This window comes from Megalopta genalis, chromosome 11 (genome assembly GCF_051020955.1).
Source record: "Megalopta genalis isolate 19385.01 chromosome 11, iyMegGena1_principal, whole genome shotgun sequence".
Classification (NCBI taxonomy): Eukaryota; Metazoa; Arthropoda; class Insecta; order Hymenoptera; family Halictidae; genus Megalopta; species Megalopta genalis.
In genome coordinates, this window is record NC_135023.1 from 15,719,541 (window position 1) to 15,742,672 (window position 23,132).

General features: G+C 36.1%; 1 protein-coding gene across 3 annotated transcripts in view; it reads right to left on the reverse strand.

Moving 5' to 3' along the window:
* Positions 1-23,132, reverse strand: part of nAChRa7 (nicotinic acetylcholine receptor alpha7 subunit) — a 385,318-nt gene that overhangs the window by 93,477 nt on the left and 268,709 nt on the right. For all 3 annotated transcript variants that reach the window (XM_033468051.2, XM_033468053.2, XM_033468052.2), the window contains one exon: positions 17,651-17,695. In XM_033468051.2, coding sequence (XP_033323942.1) covers positions 17,651-17,695 — 45 coding nt within the window. The remainder of the gene's footprint in view (positions 1-17,650; positions 17,696-23,132) is intronic.

The following is a 23,132-nucleotide window of genomic DNA, read 5'->3' on the forward strand; positions in this document are numbered from 1 at the left end:
AAAGGAGGGTCGAATCGAATGTAGACAACAGACGACTCGATCGAAATTCTATAATGGTATTCTACTAATGAAAAATCAACCAATTCGGGGCACCGTTCCCGTCTCCATATGCGGAATCCCCAAATCCGATGGAGGACAGTCGAACAGCTGCTTCGATTTGTTTAGTTAATGGTAATCAATGGGATTAGTTCTGTAATGGGTTAATCGATAACTGAGCGAATAATTCGATCAGTCCGGAGAGGACCATTGTGGACTTTGGGTTTCCTCTGATCGCGCAACGTTTTCAATAACCGGAGCTGCTTAAGGTTTTAGCGAGATAACATTATCGGTAACACGTCCGGAATCGATTAACAGAAAAATCAAGACTGTCCGGATTATATTTGACCACTGTAATTGGAATCGAGAATGTAAACCGGACATTCGCGGCTCTCACGTTTTACTCGCGAGAAGAACGATTAATATGCGTTACACGGATGGTAACTTGTATTATTGTCACGAATAGAATTCTCTGTGTACAAAGACTGTGTCTATTTAGAGAATTGTCTACCGACTAGAATGGAAGATCGAATTTCTTCAACCAATATAACCTTTGTCAATTGTCACCCCGGTGAATATGAAACTATTTTCTCAAATAATTCCGCAAATTAAAAATGAATAGGCGATATTGCAACGAATATTTAATTTTATTCTCCAGTATCATTCAGTTTTTGAAGATTCCTTATATTTAAGTACATTACGTTTTACAGAAAATCCTGTTTTCATTTACACGAGGTAAAAATTTCACGTAAGTAGAAGTTCTTTTAAGCAGAAAACGTGCTTGAAATTTTAAATTAAAAGTGGTGATCTCTAGCCTTTGCAGTTTCTTGTTCAAACGAACCTCGTTTCCAGACGATCGTGATTTTCCTGCTCCGAAAGAGCATACAGATGGGTGAAGCTGTAGGTGCACAATTTTTCAAAATTACGCAACGAAACGCTCCAAGTGTGCTGCTAAAATTGCTCGTCCTGCGAGCCTATCTCTACAAATTACAATTTCATTCGCGAGAAAAGTTCTCAGACGCAACCCCCGTCATCCCCGAAGGTGCGTGGCATTAATTATCATTTCCATCTAATTAGAATAGCATTAACGCAGTCTCGGTTTCGCGCGTAAATAATGTTCTTAGCCTCCCCGGCGAGGCACGTTGTACACATCGAAGTAATTGTGCGCCGACTGTTGTACGTGCGCACGGAAAAGGAAAAAAGGAAGAGCGAAATGGTGGCCGGTAAAACCGCTGAGTAACTCAGAGCCAATATGAAGCACGTCAAAGTGAAATTGAGCCCGGCACGTAGAGATTGGTTGTTTCGCACCTTCAGTTTGCAGCGCGCCGCTGTTTCACCCTAACGAATACGTGGATAACGTTTCTCATATTGTGCCGGGTTACGTTCTGTATCCCGCAATACAGCTGTCTGCTCGTTCCCTTCACGAAAGTATCAAACTACCTAATGGGTTCCCTAATTCTCGCGCAACAACGAACGACATACTACAACTCAGACTTGGGCGATAATCGATTATTTTGTGACTACAGTAAATTCTCCCTAATTTTCCTCCAGCTTGGAAACGAAAATGGACAACTTCAGAAGAGGAGATACTATCATTCGAGTCTTGCACGACGTTTTTATAATTATATAATTATAATAATTACCACGTTTTAAAATTATATTATATATAATTATGATAATTACCACGTTTTATAATTATATTGTATATAATTATGATAATTACCACGTTTTATAATTATATTATATATAATTATGATAATTACCACGTTTTATAATTACATTTTATATATAATTATGATATTTACCACGTTTTGTAATTATATATAATATAATTATTGTATAATTGTCAACGATTATAAAAACGAGGTGCAAGGCTCGAATAATCGTATCTCGACTTTCTAAATTGCCCACTTTTGTTTACAAGCTGAGGGAAAATTGGGAAGAATTTCCTGTACTTCCGTAATCGATGTACCAAACCAGTCAAAATGGCTGGTTTCTGATTTCTTCTTTCACAATTCCTGATATCATAAAAATGTTTCGATGAGAAATTTTTACACAATTTTCTTGAATCAACCGTATATTATAATAGAAACTCTACGAGAAGTTTAAATAAATACAATCTTGTCATTGTTATGAACTAATATAAATTAGTTGCATTCAGGTTTCGGCGAATTGAATCTAATATTCAAGTTATTAAAACGATTAAGAGGAGTGATAATTTGAAAAACACTGTGAATTTCACGGAAGGACTTACAATTATTTTATAATTTCCTTAAATAATGTTCGGTAAGAATTTGGAAGCTAATAGTAACAGATAATATCCAACATATATACACGTCATGACAATCTTGCATTTCCTAAATAATCCGGTTTAAAGCATTAATGGATAAATAAATAAATATTTGCAATAATTAGTTGTAATGGTTCGTCGATGAAAGTAGCAACGATACATTTCTGTTTCAGCGGACTGAACGAGAGAGAGGTAGCTTCTAGATTCAAGAAACGCGTGGGACGAGGTTAATAAACTTGTCAGAGTTAATTGTTATGGTTGCGTGAAATTGGTAGGTCGGTGCCCGTGTCAAGCGATTAAATGGCCCGCGATAGAATTACACGTCGGAGTGAGGCAGCACATGATTATTATTTAAGAATCACATTATCGCAAATTCGCCGGCGAACGGGGTGAAATTTTGCGCCTTCAGTTTACAATACGTCACTGGCTTTTGATCAGACCACGAACTCGTGGCGTAACTCAATTCTCGTTGAGAGCTAGTTAATACACCCTCGATTGCTTGTGTGACCTGAATTTACCCCAAAGTGCCACCTTATATAAGGAGTATTTGCTCGCTTCTATGCGGATGCCAAACCGTTTGAAGGAAACACGCTTCTCTGAATAAATATTAGCGATTCCGCACCGACTATTTCACAACGCCAAACGTCACCGAATTTCGTGTAACAATCCTTTCCCCGTCGAACTCCAAGCAACGGCAGATTTATTTTATCTGTTGACCTCGGGCATTGCGCACGATATATTCAGTCGAGGGTAGACTGCAGATTTTTATGCAGAATAAAATTTGTCCGTAACAATTACAATGTTTATATTCATTCTTAAACATTTTAACGAGTTAGCAGTAACGCGCGACAGTAACTGTAATTTTTCAAAAATGTTTTCACTGTTTCGCATTTGATCTGCACATTTTTGCTGCAAAATAAAATTTGTCTGAAATAATTACAATATACTGGAGCTACTACATTGACATTTACATTTGTTCTTAAATATTTTAACGAGTTTGAAGTAATGCGACAGTATATTTGTAAATTGTGTTAATGTTTTGCATTCGATCTGTGCACATTTGTCGTAAATGCACGAAATCCGCCGTTCGGTCACGAATAATAAACATTTCAAACATTTTCGCTGTAAATCAAGATTTATGTGTTGGTACGAGCATTTCAGTAGAAATGTTTCACTCAAATCAAATTAATCAAACTATACTACCTTATTATTCTTCCTATATACTGCACTATATATACTATACTATCAAACTATATACCCCTTTCAACACGTTGATCACCAGGTTAGCTGTACATTTGCGGACAATGCAATTATTTTTTCCAATTTAGAGACTATTTCTCGTATAATACTCGTACTAAAAATGAAACCATAAGTCTTATTAATCAACTCAATAGTTTTCTTATTATTATTTAAATATTACTCAATAGGCTACCAGTATGTAGAACAATAATTCTTTTTGTTATGATTCATTATACGTATTTTAATTCACTTTTTCGTGTGCAATTCGCTATTGTTTTATACAAGAATTAAGTAAATACAATCTTAAATTCATCAATACAAGCTCGCTATTGCAATTCCAATATTATTATTACTTATTATTTCGAGCGATTCAAACACTGTGATAAATTAACTTTTCGGAGACTTGTGTGTAACATATACAAACAGCCACTTCTGCAACTGCTACCCTCCTTGTACAATGCAACGTATGTTAGAATAATTGTTAACAATATATCAGACTTGACCCTGACTTGACCCTGTTTAGGACAAGAATATATGAGTCCGTAGCCGGTATCAAGGTAGATGAGAGGGTTTGCGTGTTGAGTTTACATCACGTTAGGTGTCCTTTGACTGAATACCACCAGCAACAGCCCACGTAACTCGATTTTCTTAAAAGCTTCTTAACGTACTCTTCGCGAGAGCTGGCGGAGTCTTTTTTTTATTTAGTGCAGCGTCTTAAGAAGAAGCAAAATACATCAATCAAACTGTAAAAGTGCTGAAAAAGAAAGTATTCCGAAGTGTAAACTAATGCTCATTATTGTACACTTTAGGAATACATTCGCTCCACGGAAATTTGTGTTTCCTACAAAAATTTACCAATATTCCATTCTTATTCTTATCGATGTGTTTCTCAATTGCTTTTATACATTATCTACTCTAATGGAACTGGATCCAGTTTACAGTAAATGAATTAAATTATATTATGTACATTTCGTGATACGTCATACAATTCTTTGTTCATACAAACATATTTTGCTTTTTGTACATTACTTTCATATGTAACATTTATTATAAGTGATGGCAATTATTGCTTCAATTATTTTTATCATTAAAACGGATTAAAAATCTCCTGATCAATATAATATCGAACTTATAGATGAGACCTCTATGGGACCAGCATAATTCCTAATCTAAAAAGAATAGTACAATTCTCCCGCCTGTATTTTTTGTTGTTCCTACTTAATTATAAAATCTATTATTTTATAATACGTGACAGAACAACTTGGCTCCACACGAAGCATATTCAGAATCATAATTTTTTAAAATACAACATGAAAATATTTTGAAAAGAATACCGAATACATCCTCGAATGAAAACTACTAACATTATTCGCAAGAAATATAGCGAAGCGAATTGAGATCGAGAGAAATTACGGAAAATCGAAAATGTGTTAACAAAAGAATAATATAAAGACGATTAAAGATTTTCAACGCAATAACTTTTTGCCATAAGATTCGAGAATGTGATTACTAGATTGCGGATTTTTATTCAAAATATAAACTGTCTGCATTAATTGAAACATACAACACCTATGTACACATTAATTTTTCTTATTAATTGGTTGGTAGTTGGTAGAAATATAAATCTGTAAATAATAAGTCTGTAAATTCTATAAATATCTTTACTGTTTTGCATTTATACTCATTTTTCGTACGCACACAAGCGCACAAAATTCGCAGCCTAATCATTATAAGTCTGTTACAAGCTTCTTTCTAACGAAATGCCTTCTTGGAATTTAATTAGCGTCACTGTTCGACTTTATACCGTTTCCATCGATAGAGAATTACGACGAAAGAAGGGATGAGAAATTATCGTCATTATTATACAAACGGATCTGTGAGACAGGCAATTATAAGATTAATCTTATCGGGGAATTGCAGATAAACGAATCGCGGATCTCGAATCTTGAAGAAACACGGAGAAGTTGGAACTGAGATTTGGAAGGATTTAATCTTCATTTAAAGGCGAACCTACTGATGAAACTTTTTGGACCTTATCTTTGATCTTCATTTACTGATAATCCCTTTAGCTATAGTCCCTTTTAAATCAAGGAGATTACCCTTTGCGCTGGGAGCGAAGCGGTGCCGCACGCTTTTAATTGTATTTGAGAATTCCACCGATACTCGAAGTTCCAGTTAACCATTACGAAAATTCGATCACTTTTCTGCGTGAATTGTCTTCCAAAGCGCTCAATTTATAATAATATACCACAAAGCTCATTAGTTAAAATCATACAACCATTTCGAAAATTCATCGCCATCAGGTTCCAACAAATTTTGCATCCTTTCTCGAATTTAAATACTACGAAGAAGCACGTCAAACGAATGAAATAAAAATTGGATTTTAATCAAAGTAAAACGTCATTTTTTGAGGAATAAAATAAAGTGAAAAAGAAATAATATTTTCAAAGGCTTGTGTTTTTTTTTTATTCTAGCTCATGTGCATTTAGTGAGGGCTTTTAGAAAAAAGTAAAAGATTAAATAATCTAAATCGCTTTTGGAATTTCACTTTCTCATTCTCGAGAAAGAGTATTCGATCAAAGAAATTAAACGCCTATTATTGTAGTTATTTATATATGTCACGTTGAGAATATATTTGTTAACTATACAGAAATTAACTATGCATATAACACTGACTGAGCTTGTCATTTATAAATTTATTTGTAAAAAATATAATAAAATAAAAAGGATTATGTTTGTTTTGTCATAAGGTATAGCATAATAAATTTATAACAAAAGGTTTAATCATCGTCAAATTTTTCGAAAAATATTTAACAATAACTCTACTGTTTGAATGTAATTAAATGGTGTATTCAAATTTTGTTATTCTAAATAAACGTTTATAACTTACGCATAACCAAAACAGTGAATTCTTTCGTATTTAGTGAAATGACAAAAACATTTATCGATTTATTAATATTTTTTCTGAAATATCATTGAATCGTCTATCATATTTGTCAAGTGCATGCACAACGCTATTTATCATTTAATGTACGCTTGAATAAATTTTTTAAAATTCACAATTTTGAGGGAATATTTTTTTTTTAAAGTATGGTACTGCTTGTTCGGATATTTCATTTCGGAAATCATGTATCTTTTTTTTGGAAATGGAAACATCGATGTAAAATAGTTGACTACTTGTTGATAGGTTCGCATAATGGCCGAAATGCCTGGAACACCATTCGCGTGGACATAATTTTGCGATTTCAAGGTCTCAATAGAAATGGCTCCAATTCATAGCATGGATCAATCACACATTGAGACGTTAAAGTGCCTTTGGCTCGGATTGGTATGGTCTATCAGTCGATCTCAATTCAGACAGTGGCAGGTACATTAACGAACCTAATCAAGTGAGGATTCTGACCGCTCTGGTACTCGTGACTTGACTTATCCTGTCAGGAATGGGGATTGGTGAACAGTGACCGTTGTGCATACATCGCTAATACGACACGATGGGGGAATAATCGGCCCGTGGAAATTAATCCGTCAAAAATTAGTGCAAAATTATTCTGCCAACGTCGCAACAGAAAATCGATTCAATTTAATTGTAAATTATTGTTTAATTAGCCGGTCGTCGATAATAATTTCAGTAAGTAAATTACTAGAGCAATAAAAATTGAAATCAAAAATATCCACATCGTCGCAAATTTTGTTTATTATTATATTATATATATTATTATATTTTATATTATTATAATTTATAATTTATATTACTATTACTATTATTATTATTATTATTATTATTATTATTATATTATAAAAGTAATCATATGCTTAACAAATACGAAAGTATTGTGGTCCCTTTGTAAAATCATTAATCTGAAATAATATCTAGATTTAATAAGGGACCTTAACATCGTGTTTAAAAATACATTCGCTTTTTGTAATATACATATTTTGACACTATTTACATTAGAACATTCGCTGTCACAAAATCAATACAAAAGAAATACAATATTTGGTAACTGATGCTGGTAATTAATAAGTGCATATAGAGTTTCATAATCGTTTTAATAGTATTCGTTTCTGTAATTGACTTGTAACTTGATTCATGTAAACTTTCCGCTGTGAAATTATAAACGTGTAACTGTTTTTTTGACTGTCTAATTTTAATTTTTTTTTTTTAAACGTGAAAGACAGTTACGATAACGTCCGTATGCGTGATTTACCGAATCAAATTTCACTTAATTTTTATTCTATTAAACAGCAGTCGACTTTTCCGGTACACAAGAAGAACAATAAATCATAAACCTGAAAATGAAGGATCATGTAGTCGAGGTAGGGGCGGATGATCGATTACCGTTTGTATCACTCTTCTGACAGTGAAGAGACTCTGTCTTATGGCAGGATAAGGGTTCATTTATTTTACGTGAAACCAAAACAGGACTGGTAACCGAGTTCCTTTCAGTTTTACATATCCTTCAACCGGTTCCATTAAGAATATAATTAACATCTCTGGAAATTTTCATTTGACCACGATTAGGACCTTAATAGCATTAAAATCTTCAGTCATCAAAGAAGATCGGATCAAGACGTTTGCGTTGCCGTTTATCACGTTTTTAGATCCGAGAATTACAGTAATCTCTCACTAATTCGCGCTCAGATTGCGCACAAAAATGGGCAATTCGGGATGAGAAGATACGTTTATTTGTGCCTTGCACTTCGTTTTACCGATTGTCAATAACTATAAAAGCGAGACGCAAGGCTCGAATGATCGTATCTCCTTCTCCCAAATTGTCCATTCTTGTGCGCAATCTGAGCGCGAATTAGGGAGAAATTACTGTATCGTTTGAATTTTGAAAATATATCCTACTTTCAAAGTATCTTTCATTAATATATTTTGCGGTTTATTAAATAAATTGCTCTTTCACGTGGCAAGACTCGGAATCGACATATTAAGCGTTTCTGTCGTATTAAACTAAATAGAATATTTTGCAACTATTATTACAATTTTCCTTGCTTCCGCTATTGTCTTTATGCTTACGTTACATGTGTTTTGTCATTACGTTGGAAATCCGTTGGGTTTTGTTACCGAGGTAATTTTTCAGACTGTATCCGTTGAATTTTCATGCGGCGATTGTGCTTACTATGTGCTTCTATTCACTGTCATACAAGGGATCTGCTGTACACGTGGCTTCAAAAGTTGAAAAAGACCATTGTTACAGAATAAAGGTTCCTTTTTCGAAGCTGATGGAATGCTGGACATTGTTCCATTTAGTTTTTACTTTATGCCGATTTTTTAATCAACTTTTTAACCAAATAATTTCGAAGTAATATAAAAGTATGTATTACGAAACACCCCTCAATTTTATAGCCACTTCTGGAAACGGTAGCACGAATAATAACAATTCAAAATTGGATAGAGCATATAAAGGTGGATGTAACGGTTTCACTCGTATGTTTGAACATTGATCGTTATAAATACACTCGCACACATTCTGTTATGTAACAGTCAGCTGTAGCAAAAAGAATATTTATTCGTATACGGATGTTCCTCAGCAAGAACATATATTCTATTCATATTGAATAAATATTTTAGAATCCATTACGTTATTTGGAAACATCAGTCTATCGAACAGTAGTATGAATATTCAACAATGACGCTTTTAAGTTCTAGTTAACTTTTCAAACAAATAGAGCGTTCGTTGCAGAAGCGATTTGGTAGAACGCCTCTAGTTAAACTCTTTTTTTCTCTATCTATGTATCCCTTTCTCTCTTGTCTCTCTCACTCTCGCCTCACGTGTCTCTCTTTCTCTCTCTCACTCTCGCCTCACGTGTCTCTCTTTCTCTCTTTCACTCTCTTTCTCTCTCGCCTCATGTGTCTCTCTTTCTCTCTCTCACTCTCTTTCTCTCTTGCCTCATGTGTCTCTCTTTCTCTCTTTCACTCTCTTTCTCTCTCGCCTCATGTGTCTCTCTTTCTCTCTTTCACTCTCGCCTCACGTGTCTCTCTTTCTCTCTCTCACTCTCTTTCTCTCTCGCCTCATGTGTCTCTCTTTCTCTCTTTCACTCTCGCCTCACGTGTCTCTCTCTCTCTCTCTTTGACTCTCGCCTCACGTGTCTCTCTTTCTCTCTTTCACTCTCGCCTCACGTGTCTCTCTTTCTCTCTTTCACTCTCTTTCCCTCTCGCCTCATGTGTCTCTCTTTCACTCTCTTTCACTCTCTTTCTCTCTCTCTCTCTCCTTCTCTCTCCATCTCTCATTTTGTCCTATTCATCTTCCTTAGATGAACGCACAAAACTGGGGTGAGAAACGGAAATAGGGACACGGTGGTGGCTAACTGAAGGGCGAAGCGAAGCGAGGGAGGCATAGTGAGATGGTAAAGAGGAGAAGAGAGTGCACCTAGCGCTGACTTCGCTCATAATACCATAGAGCCGTTAAAGCTCACAGACATGCGAGTACTCCGCCTACTCGAGTCGTGCTCCACTCTTTTCTAGTGGAGGGCAAGAAGTTACACCCTACCGAGAAGTTCGTTTCTGCAATCATGGACTTTCACGTAACTACGTCCCGGTACGACTGTGTTAAGCGACTGCACTTCAGCCCGCCTCGGAACTACTTCGTTGATGCCCCAATCGAAACCCGTTCTGCATTCCGAATTCTGCGTACGTAGGCTCGAAGATACCCGGAACTAATTTGACCGGGAAAGATTTTTTTCGGATCAATAACGTCCGCTGCAATCCAGCATGCATAGAGCACTTCGTGTCGCTGGCAAACTCGTTCCATTCAAGCCTTGAAGTGTTCATGATCCCTGAACATGATGATTCTAGGGCACCGAGCGCTTAATGTTAACGCTTGTGTTAGTCGAGAGAATTTTAAGCAGACTTGGATTTTTATGCATTTATACTTTGCGCGAGTGTGCAATATAAGGAAATGTGTTCCTTATATTATAGGATAAGGGTTAGGAAAGGGTAAGGAAATCCTATAATATAAGGAACACATTAAACATTTATACACTTTTTCATTGTTTTAGATTTCAAGAAACAGTTTATGTAAATAGGATAATTGTATTCAAATCAAACACTATTGTATGCCAGACACATAACTGTTTGCAATAATTATTAAATAAAAACAGCAGCGTTCCGCTAAGATAAAATCGTAAGACACGTTTGTAAAAAAAAAAAATGGTGTGGACTTAAAGAAATACACTTGAAGGAAACAATTGAAAATCTTTTGTTCCTTTACATCGTACGACTTCGATCACGTCTGATTGCGAAGAGCGAGAGAGAGGGAGAGAGCGAGAGAGAGCGGTATGAAAACTCTCAGAAAACAATTACTTCATTGTATTTGTACCTCTTATTGACGTATTTAGAAATAATACTAGGAAAAGGCCAATATTAACTCGGCAAAGTCTCGTGAGAATGCACAAACACATGTACACGTTCTTCGTTCAGTTTATCTTTCGCTGATACAGGCGGCACAATCCTAAAACGTCAATGTAGCGCAAAGATAAATAATTGCGAACTGCTTGATTGGAACTCGAGAATAAGATAAGAAGAGATCAGATCGTTTGTGTTACAAAAATAGACTGCTTCAATAAAAATGCTGTGCAAGCAGTGTTTTGTCCGTACGTTCGGTTAGTCGCCTAACGTACATGCGCGACCGAACTATTGTACGCTCGATTCGCGCTTCCTACGGCAAATTAATGACGTGGAAGGGTCTCTAGTAGTCCTAGAGAACTTTATTTTTTGTGTTGTACTCTCTGCGAGCGCTGGTGGAAGAATGCTCTTCCAACGCTGGAAAGTCGTGGAAGAGCACCCGTGGATGGAGGTAGATTGTTTATTATTGGTCAAGGCACGAATCACCCCTTGGAGGGGGGTGTCTGCCTTGACCCTTGTTGGGGCCTGAGAGGGTTTCCCCAATGGTGGGACCTTTTTATGGCCCTTGTCTCTGGACGCAACAAGCAGCACAGAACGAAGAATGAAAATAGCGTGATGATTAATGGGGACTCTAGGAAAATAGAACTTCATGAATTTATACTAACCGACTGTACCATACGTGACCAGATAGGTACCTTTTTATCAAGATCTATTAAAAGAAATTGCTTAAAATAGGTCCAAAGAGTACAAGAAAATAACATTGTATGCCAGAATGGTGTTCGAAGGCACGATGTAAGATGAGGTGTCGCTATTTGCTCAGAGACAAGCGACCTCTTTGCCCCCGTCAACAACTGCAGCACATGTACGTGAACGCATACTTGACGTTCTAAAAACCAAATCCGACCTTCTGTGAATTCAAGGAACAGCTGTGCACAGAAAATACATTCGGCGTCGCCGGCGACTTCCTTTTGACAACTCTTGTTGCTTTTCCCGAGGAAGGACGGTCTTCTTTCATGTTTTCCTTGCTCTGCTTGGAGACCAGATGTTTCCTTTTTACCTTCCGACGAATTAAGTACCAATTAAGGAAGAACCAGAAGCAAGTTTGTAGTAAAATTCCGTACATTTAGTCCGTCGTAGTAAACGGATGAATCCGAACGTGATTCGCAGCAGCAGCCTCTTCAGCCAAAATTTGATTCTGTGCTCGCAGAACGCGTGCAGCAATGAAGAGCATTAAACGTAACACGCGAGTAGAAGGTAGTTTGACACCGATAAATTAGACGGATTCGCGTTGACAGTCAACAGACAGACCGGAGAGTTCTCGAAATGATCAAACGAACGCTTCAAAGCCAATAACGGATCCTTGCGATTGACGTTGAAGCAGCGGACGTAATATTAACATACCAATTACAATCGAAGATACAAGATGAGCATCTCGGTGGCAAGGCCCAATAAATTTGATGCCGTTTGAAGCATGGGGCAACTTTGATCGTTAATCGAATTATGCGAATTATTCTCGCCGATGAACTGCCTTTTAACATTCTCGTTATTTGTCTGCGAACATTCTAACGAAGTGATCGTTTTAGAGAACCTTGGAAACTAATGATCACGAAGTTGCTAATAATTAGAAATAAAAATTTTCTGCATCGATTGCAAGATATAGGAGCCAAGTATAATTTGATTTTGAATCAAGGAAATTTTTGAATTAATTCTAATTGGGGTATAAAATCCGAAACACGCCTATTTCAAGTTCAGTGTAGTGATGACGTACGCATGTAATAAATATCATACCTATGGATTTTATGCATTTATGGCAAAATTGGGTAGTTGCAATTTAAAATAGTAGAAAGATTAAAAGAGATTAAAAATGACTATTATTTTGAATTTACTCAAACGATTAAAGAGTGAATAAACTTTTTATTCAATTTCTATTTTTTGCAACTGATGCAGACGATTCTTATTTTGCATAAAAATCCGTAGTCTACTAGTCTGTCTAGCCAGGATCATTAAGAGAACCCTTTTGGTCCTTCAAAGCGGTCCTACTTCGTTAACTTTGTTTTTAATTTTATTAGGTTATTATAAAAATAGAAGTCGATTTTTATGCGAATTGTTCCGATGAAGAAACGAATGATTTGAGAAAATTTGGAAGCTAATGATAATGAAATTGCAAATAATACAGTTCAACGAGGATTGAAGGCGCAAGGCGCTAGAAAGAAGTCGGTGAAAAGCATTTTTTCGCCGAATAGTCTGTAAAATGCAAGATTTATTGGACACGTAGCGAACATTGCAGTTACAGATGTGTGCCGTTCGTTCAAGTGTACTGCACATGAACACCTTTGCTACCGGCTTGAATATTTTCGTTCACATGCCCGTTGTGATTTCTATCCTTAGCACGTAGTAAAGTTCTGAGGAAACGGCAAGCTGACGTAGTGTACGTGTGTACACACGTATTTGTTTTTCCGTTCCACGTGATTTACAACTGTAACGATGGCAACTCGACTTTCTTGCGTCTTTTCGGAACATAGAAAGTATGTGACTTATTCCGAAATATCCAACAAATCGTGAACAAATATCTTCTGTCGGAATAACGTGGGAAATCAATTTTTGTCATATGTATCTGTGAAGGATGTGTTTTATTTTTAGGACTCGTACTATAAAACATACTAAAAAACCTATCAAACATATATTAATAAAAGGATTTATTACTATTACTTTTGGTACTATACAAAAACATTATGTGAAAAGAACTATGGAAAAAAGCTTTGTAATCTTTTAATTCTATACAATTCATATTATATTCTTCTACACATATACAATTAATTTATGTGAACATATTTGCGTCTGAAGATAATTGAAGCTAAACTAAAATGTAACTTGAAGTCCAAAATAAGGATAACTAAATATTTTGGAAGTACATAGCATATTTTCTAAACGCGAAAATATGGAGAGAAATTACAAAGTGCCAATTCAACGCGATTTACCATATTACAGCAAATGTTAATTGCATGAAAATATTTTACAGTCTCTAACCGTATTCATCCGGTTAGCATCTGCGTAATTTCGTAACGTGTATACGAAGTTTCATAATTTTTTGTGCGAGATTATAAAATAAACTACGAAATTCAGGATGCAGATTAAAGTTTTTATATTTATATTATCATACCGTCGGCATGCTCTGCAATGACAAGAGACGTGTTGTAATGTGTATACGAGTATTTAATAACTAATCAACATCCAACTCGCTCACGTGAAATATAGCGCATGTATGCAAATTACGGGACACAGAGTACATATTCGCGTAACATGTATTTCTCACACGCTACAGCGCCAGGCTCTAGAGATGCAGTATGCATCTTCACGTTCTGCATCTCGAAATCCAAATGAAAATTACTGTACGGTGGTTGGTGTTACAGATCCAGCAAACGTCGGTGAAACTTTTGGATCAGATAAATGTTGTATTAATAGAATATCATTTATCAGAATATTACAAAAGATATATCTGATGATTAATTTCAACAGAGTACGATGATTGAATTTCTTCGAAGCTACTAGTGTCATCAGAAATAGTTAGTTTATTTATACTGCATGTAAATCATTTAAACTGAGATGAAAAATCTTCAAACTTCACAGAATTATTGGTCGAAAGTCATGAAAACAAATTGCAATTTTTGCACAAATTTCTTCAGACATCGTTTTTAATAAACTAGTTCCAATACCATCTAAAGAAAAATTCAAGTCATTTGGTCCAATTTCAAGAATATTATTCGACTTGAAGTGATGGTTGAATGCTTTAGTAAGCGACTGTACGTCCAAGGATTAACCCTTTGAGGACGAATGTCGACATATTAACATCAGAAATGTAAACCTTATTGCAGAAATTGCTGGCTCAGAATTTGATGTTAAGTGATTAAAGTGATGTAAGTGATTAAAAGATATAAGTAAAGAGCGACATGTTTATGACTATTGGATGCGAATTTGATCACGTGAACAACACGAAATTAACACGTGTTGTTCTTTTTTCTCATTGTTCGTCTTTTTGACATGTAATCCAATTCTTTCAGGAAAATATCCTCAGCACTCTGAAAATTCTCGTCCGCAAAGGGTTAAATTGTTCGAACGTACAGAATTATTGTCCTGCCGATGGCACGGCACACCTGTTACGTGGAGAGAATGTATTCTTCCGGTCTGCGTTTCTTTACCGGAGCAAGTGTGTTTGATAGTAACGTCGCGGCGTCGCGTCGTTGGGAAATGTAGGACGTGGTTTCGATACGTGCCAACGTCGAATATATCTCGAATATCTCCGAATCTTACTTCGGAGTCGTTGAATACATCCGAGACTTATATTCAAAAAGATATCAGCGCTGCAAGTCAAGTGCAGCTGCGCGTTCTGTTGGCGTAGTACATGCACTTGACGTGCGAGGGTACGGGAAGAAGGTTAAAAAGTGGGGAACAAAAACTTTTCGACGGCGTATGAAAGATTTGCATGCTTTTGCAACCACCGCGATAAAAATAGTCGAGTTTACCCTCTATTATCTAGCGCGACGCCATAAAACTACGAAATTCCGCAGTGAACCAGCATCTGAGGAACGACGAATTCCTAAACTCGTTGCATTATGCTTCCCTTTGCACCTTGGCCGACCTAAACCGCGCTGCTCGACGAAATTATGACACTGAAAATTACCGCAACGAGAGTTTAATGTTACTCTTACGTTAACAGCATTTTTACCGAGGGGATCAGAAGGCACTTTTTCAGATTTTAATTTGACATTATTTTTTACCGAAGAGGGCAAAAGGCGTCAAATTTTAATTCTTAACTAAATTTTGACTAAACTAAATTTTGAGATCCTCGAAGCCATGTTAACTATAAATCGAAATAGTTCTTCTGACTAACAGCGTTTCCATTTTATACGATCCGTTGCGTTTCATGGATATGAAACTGAGTTTTATGGAAGATTCATTATCCTCGATTCAAATGGTATGTTACACTTTTTTCTCCATCCTTACTGAAATCCATCGTTAGAACCGAGAGAGACCACAAATAATTTTATCTTCTCGAGATACAGAATTTAGAAAATACTTTTTCAAAACTAATTGTATAGCGGGAAACCTCTCTTGACAATTATGTTTTTGTTTAAACAAATCAGTCATTCGAGTATTACTGCCGTTGATCCAGCACTCTGAATTTTATACTTCCAGTAAAAAACAAATTCGTGAACAACCTCACCGACTGCTGATTACCAAGTTTCAGTAAAGTCGAAATCTTGCGATCTGTCGAGAAAATGTTTTCGAGAGACCACCGGTATCAATAATATTTTCCTGACTCATTGTTCCCCTAATTGAGTGTCGATGACAGACAAATTCGGCCGCATCGTTGACGTAGCAGATCGTCCCTGAAATATTAATTTCTAGATCGCTAAATGGCAATCAAGAGCGCGTGATTAACTGATACGCGATGCCGCATCTGTTCCGTTGTAATTGTTGACAGGGGTCGTCGGTGGAGGGGCACAAGGGGGCAGTTGGTCGATTTGTCAATCGGGCAAAACATCATCGGGGAATCGTTAACTGCGAATTTGGGTCATTGCAAAGCCGTTCTTGCTATACGGCTCAGCAGAGGTTCTGAATGAGGGCGAGGATTGACGAGGCATAAGCCGTTGGAAATGAGCAACGACAAGCGTTTTAAAGCGCGGTTCGAAACCTCCGGAAAGGAAATATTACGGCAGTCTGCCCTAATAAGGGCGCGCCACTTCAGCCGCTCTGTCGGGGGTGTACCTGTTGCCGTGACTCTATTAATAGTTCCAGTTGATAAGAATCTGTTATGACCACGATTCGAAGTTGGAAATAGTTCCCGCCGCGTAATGCTTCTTTCACGGAACTTCGAGCATTTGCATGAAAAACACGATGGTCCGGGTTCGACCAGAAGGCCAATGGAACCCACGGTGCTCGAATTCAAGGAAAACCTGTGAATAAATTATGCTTGCCGAACGCACCCTTCTTTAATCGGCGATTATTTCGTATTTATGAGTTGTTCGACGATTCCATGACCAGTTAGCTGTTTTTGATGAGTACACTCGTCACGAAGAAATGACAATGATTTGAGTTACGACGAGTACGCTCGTCGTGCATAGCAAGTTGCCGTTTAAATTGCAATCTTAGTGGAAACTGAAATATGTTTTGTAAATTTTAAGATGTTTCGAAAATTTGTAGGTCGATCGAAATAAATCGAACGAATACAAAAATATAAGTGAGTATTATTATGCGCTTTGTTTTTCTTGGTTTTTCATACAAATTCAATCACGTTAACCACGATTTTTAATTACATGAAATCCCAATATTTCGAATTTCTCAAGTTTGATTACATCAATTATTTAAAAAGAGCGCCCATTTATGGCCCAGCAAATTATGACTCTCGGCGTTCGAAGTATTCGGAAATTGTTATGAAAAAATTCCTGTACGATTATTTTATTAACGTCGAGTATGAGTATTTGGCCCCTGAAATTTCAACAATTTTTAATAAATTTCATTTCTTTTATCATTTTGACTGGAACGATAAATTCATGCACGACGAATTCTGTGGAACGTGTACTCCTACGATTCCATATTTATTGTTTATACATAGCATTCCTGCAACGGATCAGTGCGAAAAACTGTAAACTCGTGCTTAAAAAATGCTTTTGAATTTCTGAAAACGTTTCGTCGAATACATGAGGTCTTGTATCATTGAACGTACAAAAACTTACCAATTTCAGCCAAAGGTTCGTGATGAGCAGTTGGTTCTTCTCGTCCTGTAACATAAAAAACGATGACTTCGTTAATTGAATTATTGAACCAAATTATTAGTGTAATTTTTCATATCTCGCAAATTTGCGATTTCTATTTTTCAGACTTAAATCGTTGAAAAATATTCAAAAATATTTCGCCCCATCACAGGGGAAAATATTTACATTTTCTTTAACAATTAGGCTGCGGATCTTTATGGAAAACAAAAATTGTCACCATCGACTTTAACTCTGGAACGGTCGTGTGGGTGTTTGACACCTCAGCCAATTGTTTTATAATTCACGCTTCTTCATTTTTTAGCGAAACGTTATGTGGTGTCAATTAGTGACTTAACAGTCACAGCAGCGTGATTTTGTTCTCGAATTTTTACAGGTCTCTTGAGGGTTTTGCGTCCGGTCCATGATTAAAAAACAGAAAATGGAAATGCTATTAGTTTAGAAAAAATGTCTCGATTTTGAAGTTGAAGTATTTTCGAGCGCTTAATTAGTAACTTATATGCATGTTGAAAATTTTATCGGAATCGGTTCACATTGTTATGAGTTACAACAAATTAAAGATCGCAGAAATCGCAGTTTTATCGCGATTTTGATCAAAAACTGTAAGAAATCCGCAGTTTTCAAAACCCTTCAACGTCTGTTAACCGATTTCAATCAAATTTTCAACACGCATTTAAGTTACCGAGATCAACAGAAGGCATTTTTTAAAATTTTCGTTACAGGCTCAGATAGAAAAGCGAAAAAACAAGGATTCTTGACTTTTTTCTTCTCATTCCAAGTAATAGCATAATTAAAAATAAGCTTTTTAGCCATCATCTAATAGACTAGTCTTTCTATCATCTAAAAAAATGCAAGTCATTTAGTTCAGTTTTGAAAAATTTATTGCGTTTTGAAAGGTGTACGAACACTTTTGTGGGCCACCGGAATTTTTGCAAAACGGTGTATGAATATGAGAAATTGCATAAAATTGCACGAACATAAATTGCAGGTATAAAGACTGTCGTGTACAGATTGTACAGTATATTTCAAAGAAATTGAATAGCACAGGGTGAACGACAATGGCCTCTGTCTATTTCTGAAATTCGCAGGGACCTCCGCAGGGCTCGACAGTATAGCCCATGACAATATGTGTTCAGTGAAAGCTGTCTAAGCTGAAAATCTTGGAGCTCTCCAGGTAATATTCATGCTCCACACCGTCACTCGGGCATCCAGCATTTCCTATTCTCGCTATCTTCGTTGAGGCACCACTCGAGTGTCTCTCGATTTCGTTTCGTCTTCTCCTCGAATTGTTAAACGTATCACGTAAAGCAATAGGTTCTCGGAGCAACGTTGAATGGCATTCTTTCTCCGATTACAATCGCCTTTCTCGCATCGAACGATTACCCAAATGGCGTCATCTTAGATTCCAGATCGCGAGAACTCGTCTCGGCAGACAAAAAAAGAAAGGTCAAAAGGGAACGAACATTCGAACAGAGAAATGAGAAATGAGAAGCGATACTCTTGAGACTTTAATTTAACAACTTTTAATTATATCGCTGAAAGTAATCTGCTTCAAAACGTAATCTAGCGTTTCTCAAAGCGCGAATTTCCAGGAATCATCACCGAAGAAGAATTTATTACCTTACACACTGCCGTGTATACACAAAAACGATTAGAATTTGATTATAGAGCGAGGACATTAATTATAGTAATTATAACGGCTATATACTAATTTCCCAAGAAATAAATTCTAATAACAAATAATTCTCAAAGTTCTTATAAATAAATGCAAAACGTGTGATCATGAAAAAAGAATATACATATTATAAATTTACATTTCTACCTTCAGCGTAAAAAATGTAAAAAGTGCTTGATTAAAAAGTTAATCACTAGTCGCAGTTGTTAATGACTGCACAGTGAATGCGACCACGTTGAAATAAGCAAAAAATAATAAAAAGAATATAATAGAAGTATTTCATCTCTAGCATTCACTAAAATATAAGCCGACTTTTGCAACTGACTGTACCGTATTTCCACGTCCACAGTAGAGTTTTCATTAACGCGTCGCGTTGCTTAATGAATAACTAAAGCAGGGATCATTGTGTGTCGCTGTGTGCAAGACGAACTGCGGCACACATTTTCCATGAAAATGTTAACATGCCAGTGATCAACGTGGAAACTTTCTAAATGACTATCTCCCATATTTTCACATAAATTCCATTTAAAATTTCATTCAGAACGGGCGAAGGGGTGGCGTTTTTGTAACGCCGGTGTACTCCGTTAACGTTAATTGACAGAATGCATCGTGAACTTTCGTGGTCATTTTTTCCTTTCAACTTCGCCGCCGGTGTCACCGAAAAGAAAGTGAGAAGAACGAAAAAGAATGGCAGTTCGTTCACGATAGGAGCAGCTCGCCATTTCTGGAAAGAGAAATTTCGCGCGACGACGAATACGACCCTCGTCTTCCCTTCCCGTTATCTTATTTATTGAGCCCGGTCGGGATTACTAACTGGGTCGAGGCAATTAATAAAATGCAATAAGCTCGGCAACTCTGTATTTGCTTGAGCCGGGGCGCTGCGGCGGCGAACAGGAAAGAAAATCTCGGACGGTCGTTAAGGGTAGTGCCTCGAGTAAAACGTTAAAATAAGGATGATTTTCGGCAATTTTATCGTTACAACGTAGGCGGGCATTAGCACGAATGGGACAGCTTTGTTCAGGACACGATAACAAGAAAACTAAACGATCTATCGACTTCTAGTTCGAAACATTTTAAAGATCAGTTCTTTTACCATAAGAACGCACAGTGTCGACAAGTTTCTCCTACGTTTATTGGCTTTGCTTTAAATTTGTTTTAGAAGTGCATTTTGCCATATTCCTGAATTGGTTGCATCGAATGGGACAATGTTACAAAATAAAGTAATATTGGAATTAATTTTATAAGTACTGTTTCTTTATGCATTGTAAGTGCACATACAGTATTATACACTAATCTTAAATTACACAAATCTTCTTTAAGATTTATTTTTCAAAAATAGTCCTTTCAGTAAAAAGAAACTGGATGAAGTTATGAAAAAATTTCTGGGAACAAAGGAGTGATTTTTGTGTAAAACTTTTATTGTAATTAATTTTCAGAGCCGCGTATTATCAGTCTTTTTGCATCATTTAAAATAAAATTTAGGTTAAAAACTACGATTTATTTTTTGTTTCAGATCAAAAGAGAAAAATGCTAGATTACATTGCTAGACTAAATGTCGAAGAATACCTATAGAATTTATCAAAAAATTGGCGTCAATCATCCATATGTTAACGGTTTACTTGAGGCTCTCCCGTTAATAACTAGGAAAAATCGGCCGGCTCGTGGTTTCCGGCTCAGATATCATTCAGCTTCGAAAATTACCTTGTAATCATTTAGCGAATTCCACGGCGATTTATGATTCGCATTTCCACGGATTTCGGACGTCGCATCAATCACGGGAACCAATTACACGAAACTGTCTCTCCACGGCTGAAATAACCGACATATTTTATCCTTTAGCGCCTAGCTCATGTTTCCAGATTTTCGTGATTCTTTTTCAATCGGCGATTCGTGTACGCGTCAATCAGAATGACAGGTCTCGCGTGGATAGATCAGAAACGAAGGTGACGGGTTTTATGTAACTCGAAATTGCCAGCAAGTTGACATTTTAGCGGAGCGACATTACAATTATATTTTGAAGTGGCGTACAATCGAGCCACGAATTTTGTTGTCACGGTGATTTATGAGTTCTTAACTAATCGGTTTGTTTCGGTTCTTTTTCATTCGTAACGAAACCGAAGGATTGTTTATTACTTCTCCGAATGAAGTTATAAAAACTTCTGCGTTCAGAGAAATATAATTTTATAGTTTCGTCAACTAATGCAGACGATTTTATGATCACAGTGTCTCTTAAAAAATTTACATTTATTAAGTAATGCAAAGCATAAAGATGCTTTGTAAATAGAAGAATAATTAATGTTTTTCTGACTGAAAAAACCACTGGGAGAATGTAATGGTTAAACTGCAGATTTTTATGCAAAGTAAACGTTTTCTGCGTTAATTGCTTCAGGGCAGAGGTTAAATAAAAGTTTCACTGTTCCCTTAATGGGTCCAAAGGGTTGCAAATAACGTAACAATATTTTTAAATTCTTTTGATATTTTCGCTGTTTTGTATATTCTTCACACATCTTTATGCTAAAAATGCATAAAACTTACGGTCTAGTAATTAACCAAGTAACAATTGTAATTAACATTTTACATGCTCTTTTGCGAAAGCAGTCTGCAAAAAGCACATTTTACATACAAAAGCAACACTGACTCTAGATAGTATTTTTCAAACCCATGATTGAAATATAATATTTTAATCATGAATTTCAAAGTAGAATGTTAATTGAAATTGTTGCATGTATAATTAGTAGACCGACACGTTTGTCGTAGAAACAATTAATATTATTAGCACTTTAGTGGAAATTCAGTGTAGTTGCTGGAGATGCTCCCATTGAGATATAATGTTCATTGTAACTTAACCCGATATCCTTCGGTCCAATAATAACGACAGCGTCAATGGACATATTAAATAATCGGTATTATTTTCGTCTTTGTAAAGCACTATCACACGAATGATTGAACTCGGCCATTGTCTACTAAAGCAGATTACAGAGTGGTTGGACAAAACTTAAGCTCGGCTTAGCGTTTAGTTTACGGCTGGTTCAGTATCCGCAATAGTGTAAGATTTAAATTGACCCTAAGCTCTGCCTTGTGTATAGTGACTGCAATCCTATGATGCAGCGAATCCGTACATGGAAATTAACAGTATCATGAAAATGTTAGTAGCTCGAATACGCCGGAAAACTGTCATGTTGATTTTTCAATCGTTTCGACATAAAATACACTCTTACGACTCACTCGATAAAATAAAATCCGATTTTAAAATACAAATTCGGTGTTTTATCACGTTATAAGCAGATTTTGTGCATTTATATCAGACACCAGTGGATAAAATATATTATATTAGATGCATTCGAAGAATATTTAAATTTATTAAAATATATTTATCATTTTATTAAAATTGTCGTAGGATGAAAACGAAAATGTATGTATTTTGAAAATCACGGTAACTTATATGCATTCTGAAATTTTTATCGAAATCGGTTAACGTATAGTCAAGTCACAACCACTGAAAGATGTAAAACTTACGTGTTTTTGCTTGAAATTCATGAAGAATTTTCAGTATGCATATAAGTTACCATGATCCACAAAATACATTTTTTAAATGTTCGTTATGGGCTCAAATAAAAAAGTTAAAGAAACATCATTTTTAATTTTATCATTTCAATAAATTGAAATCTGAAAAACTTTTTGTATGCTCATTTCGTAGAAAACTAGTCGGCCTAACGTCTCAAAAATATTCAAGTTCTTTGAAGCAATCTTAAAAACGTTATTCCGTTTGAA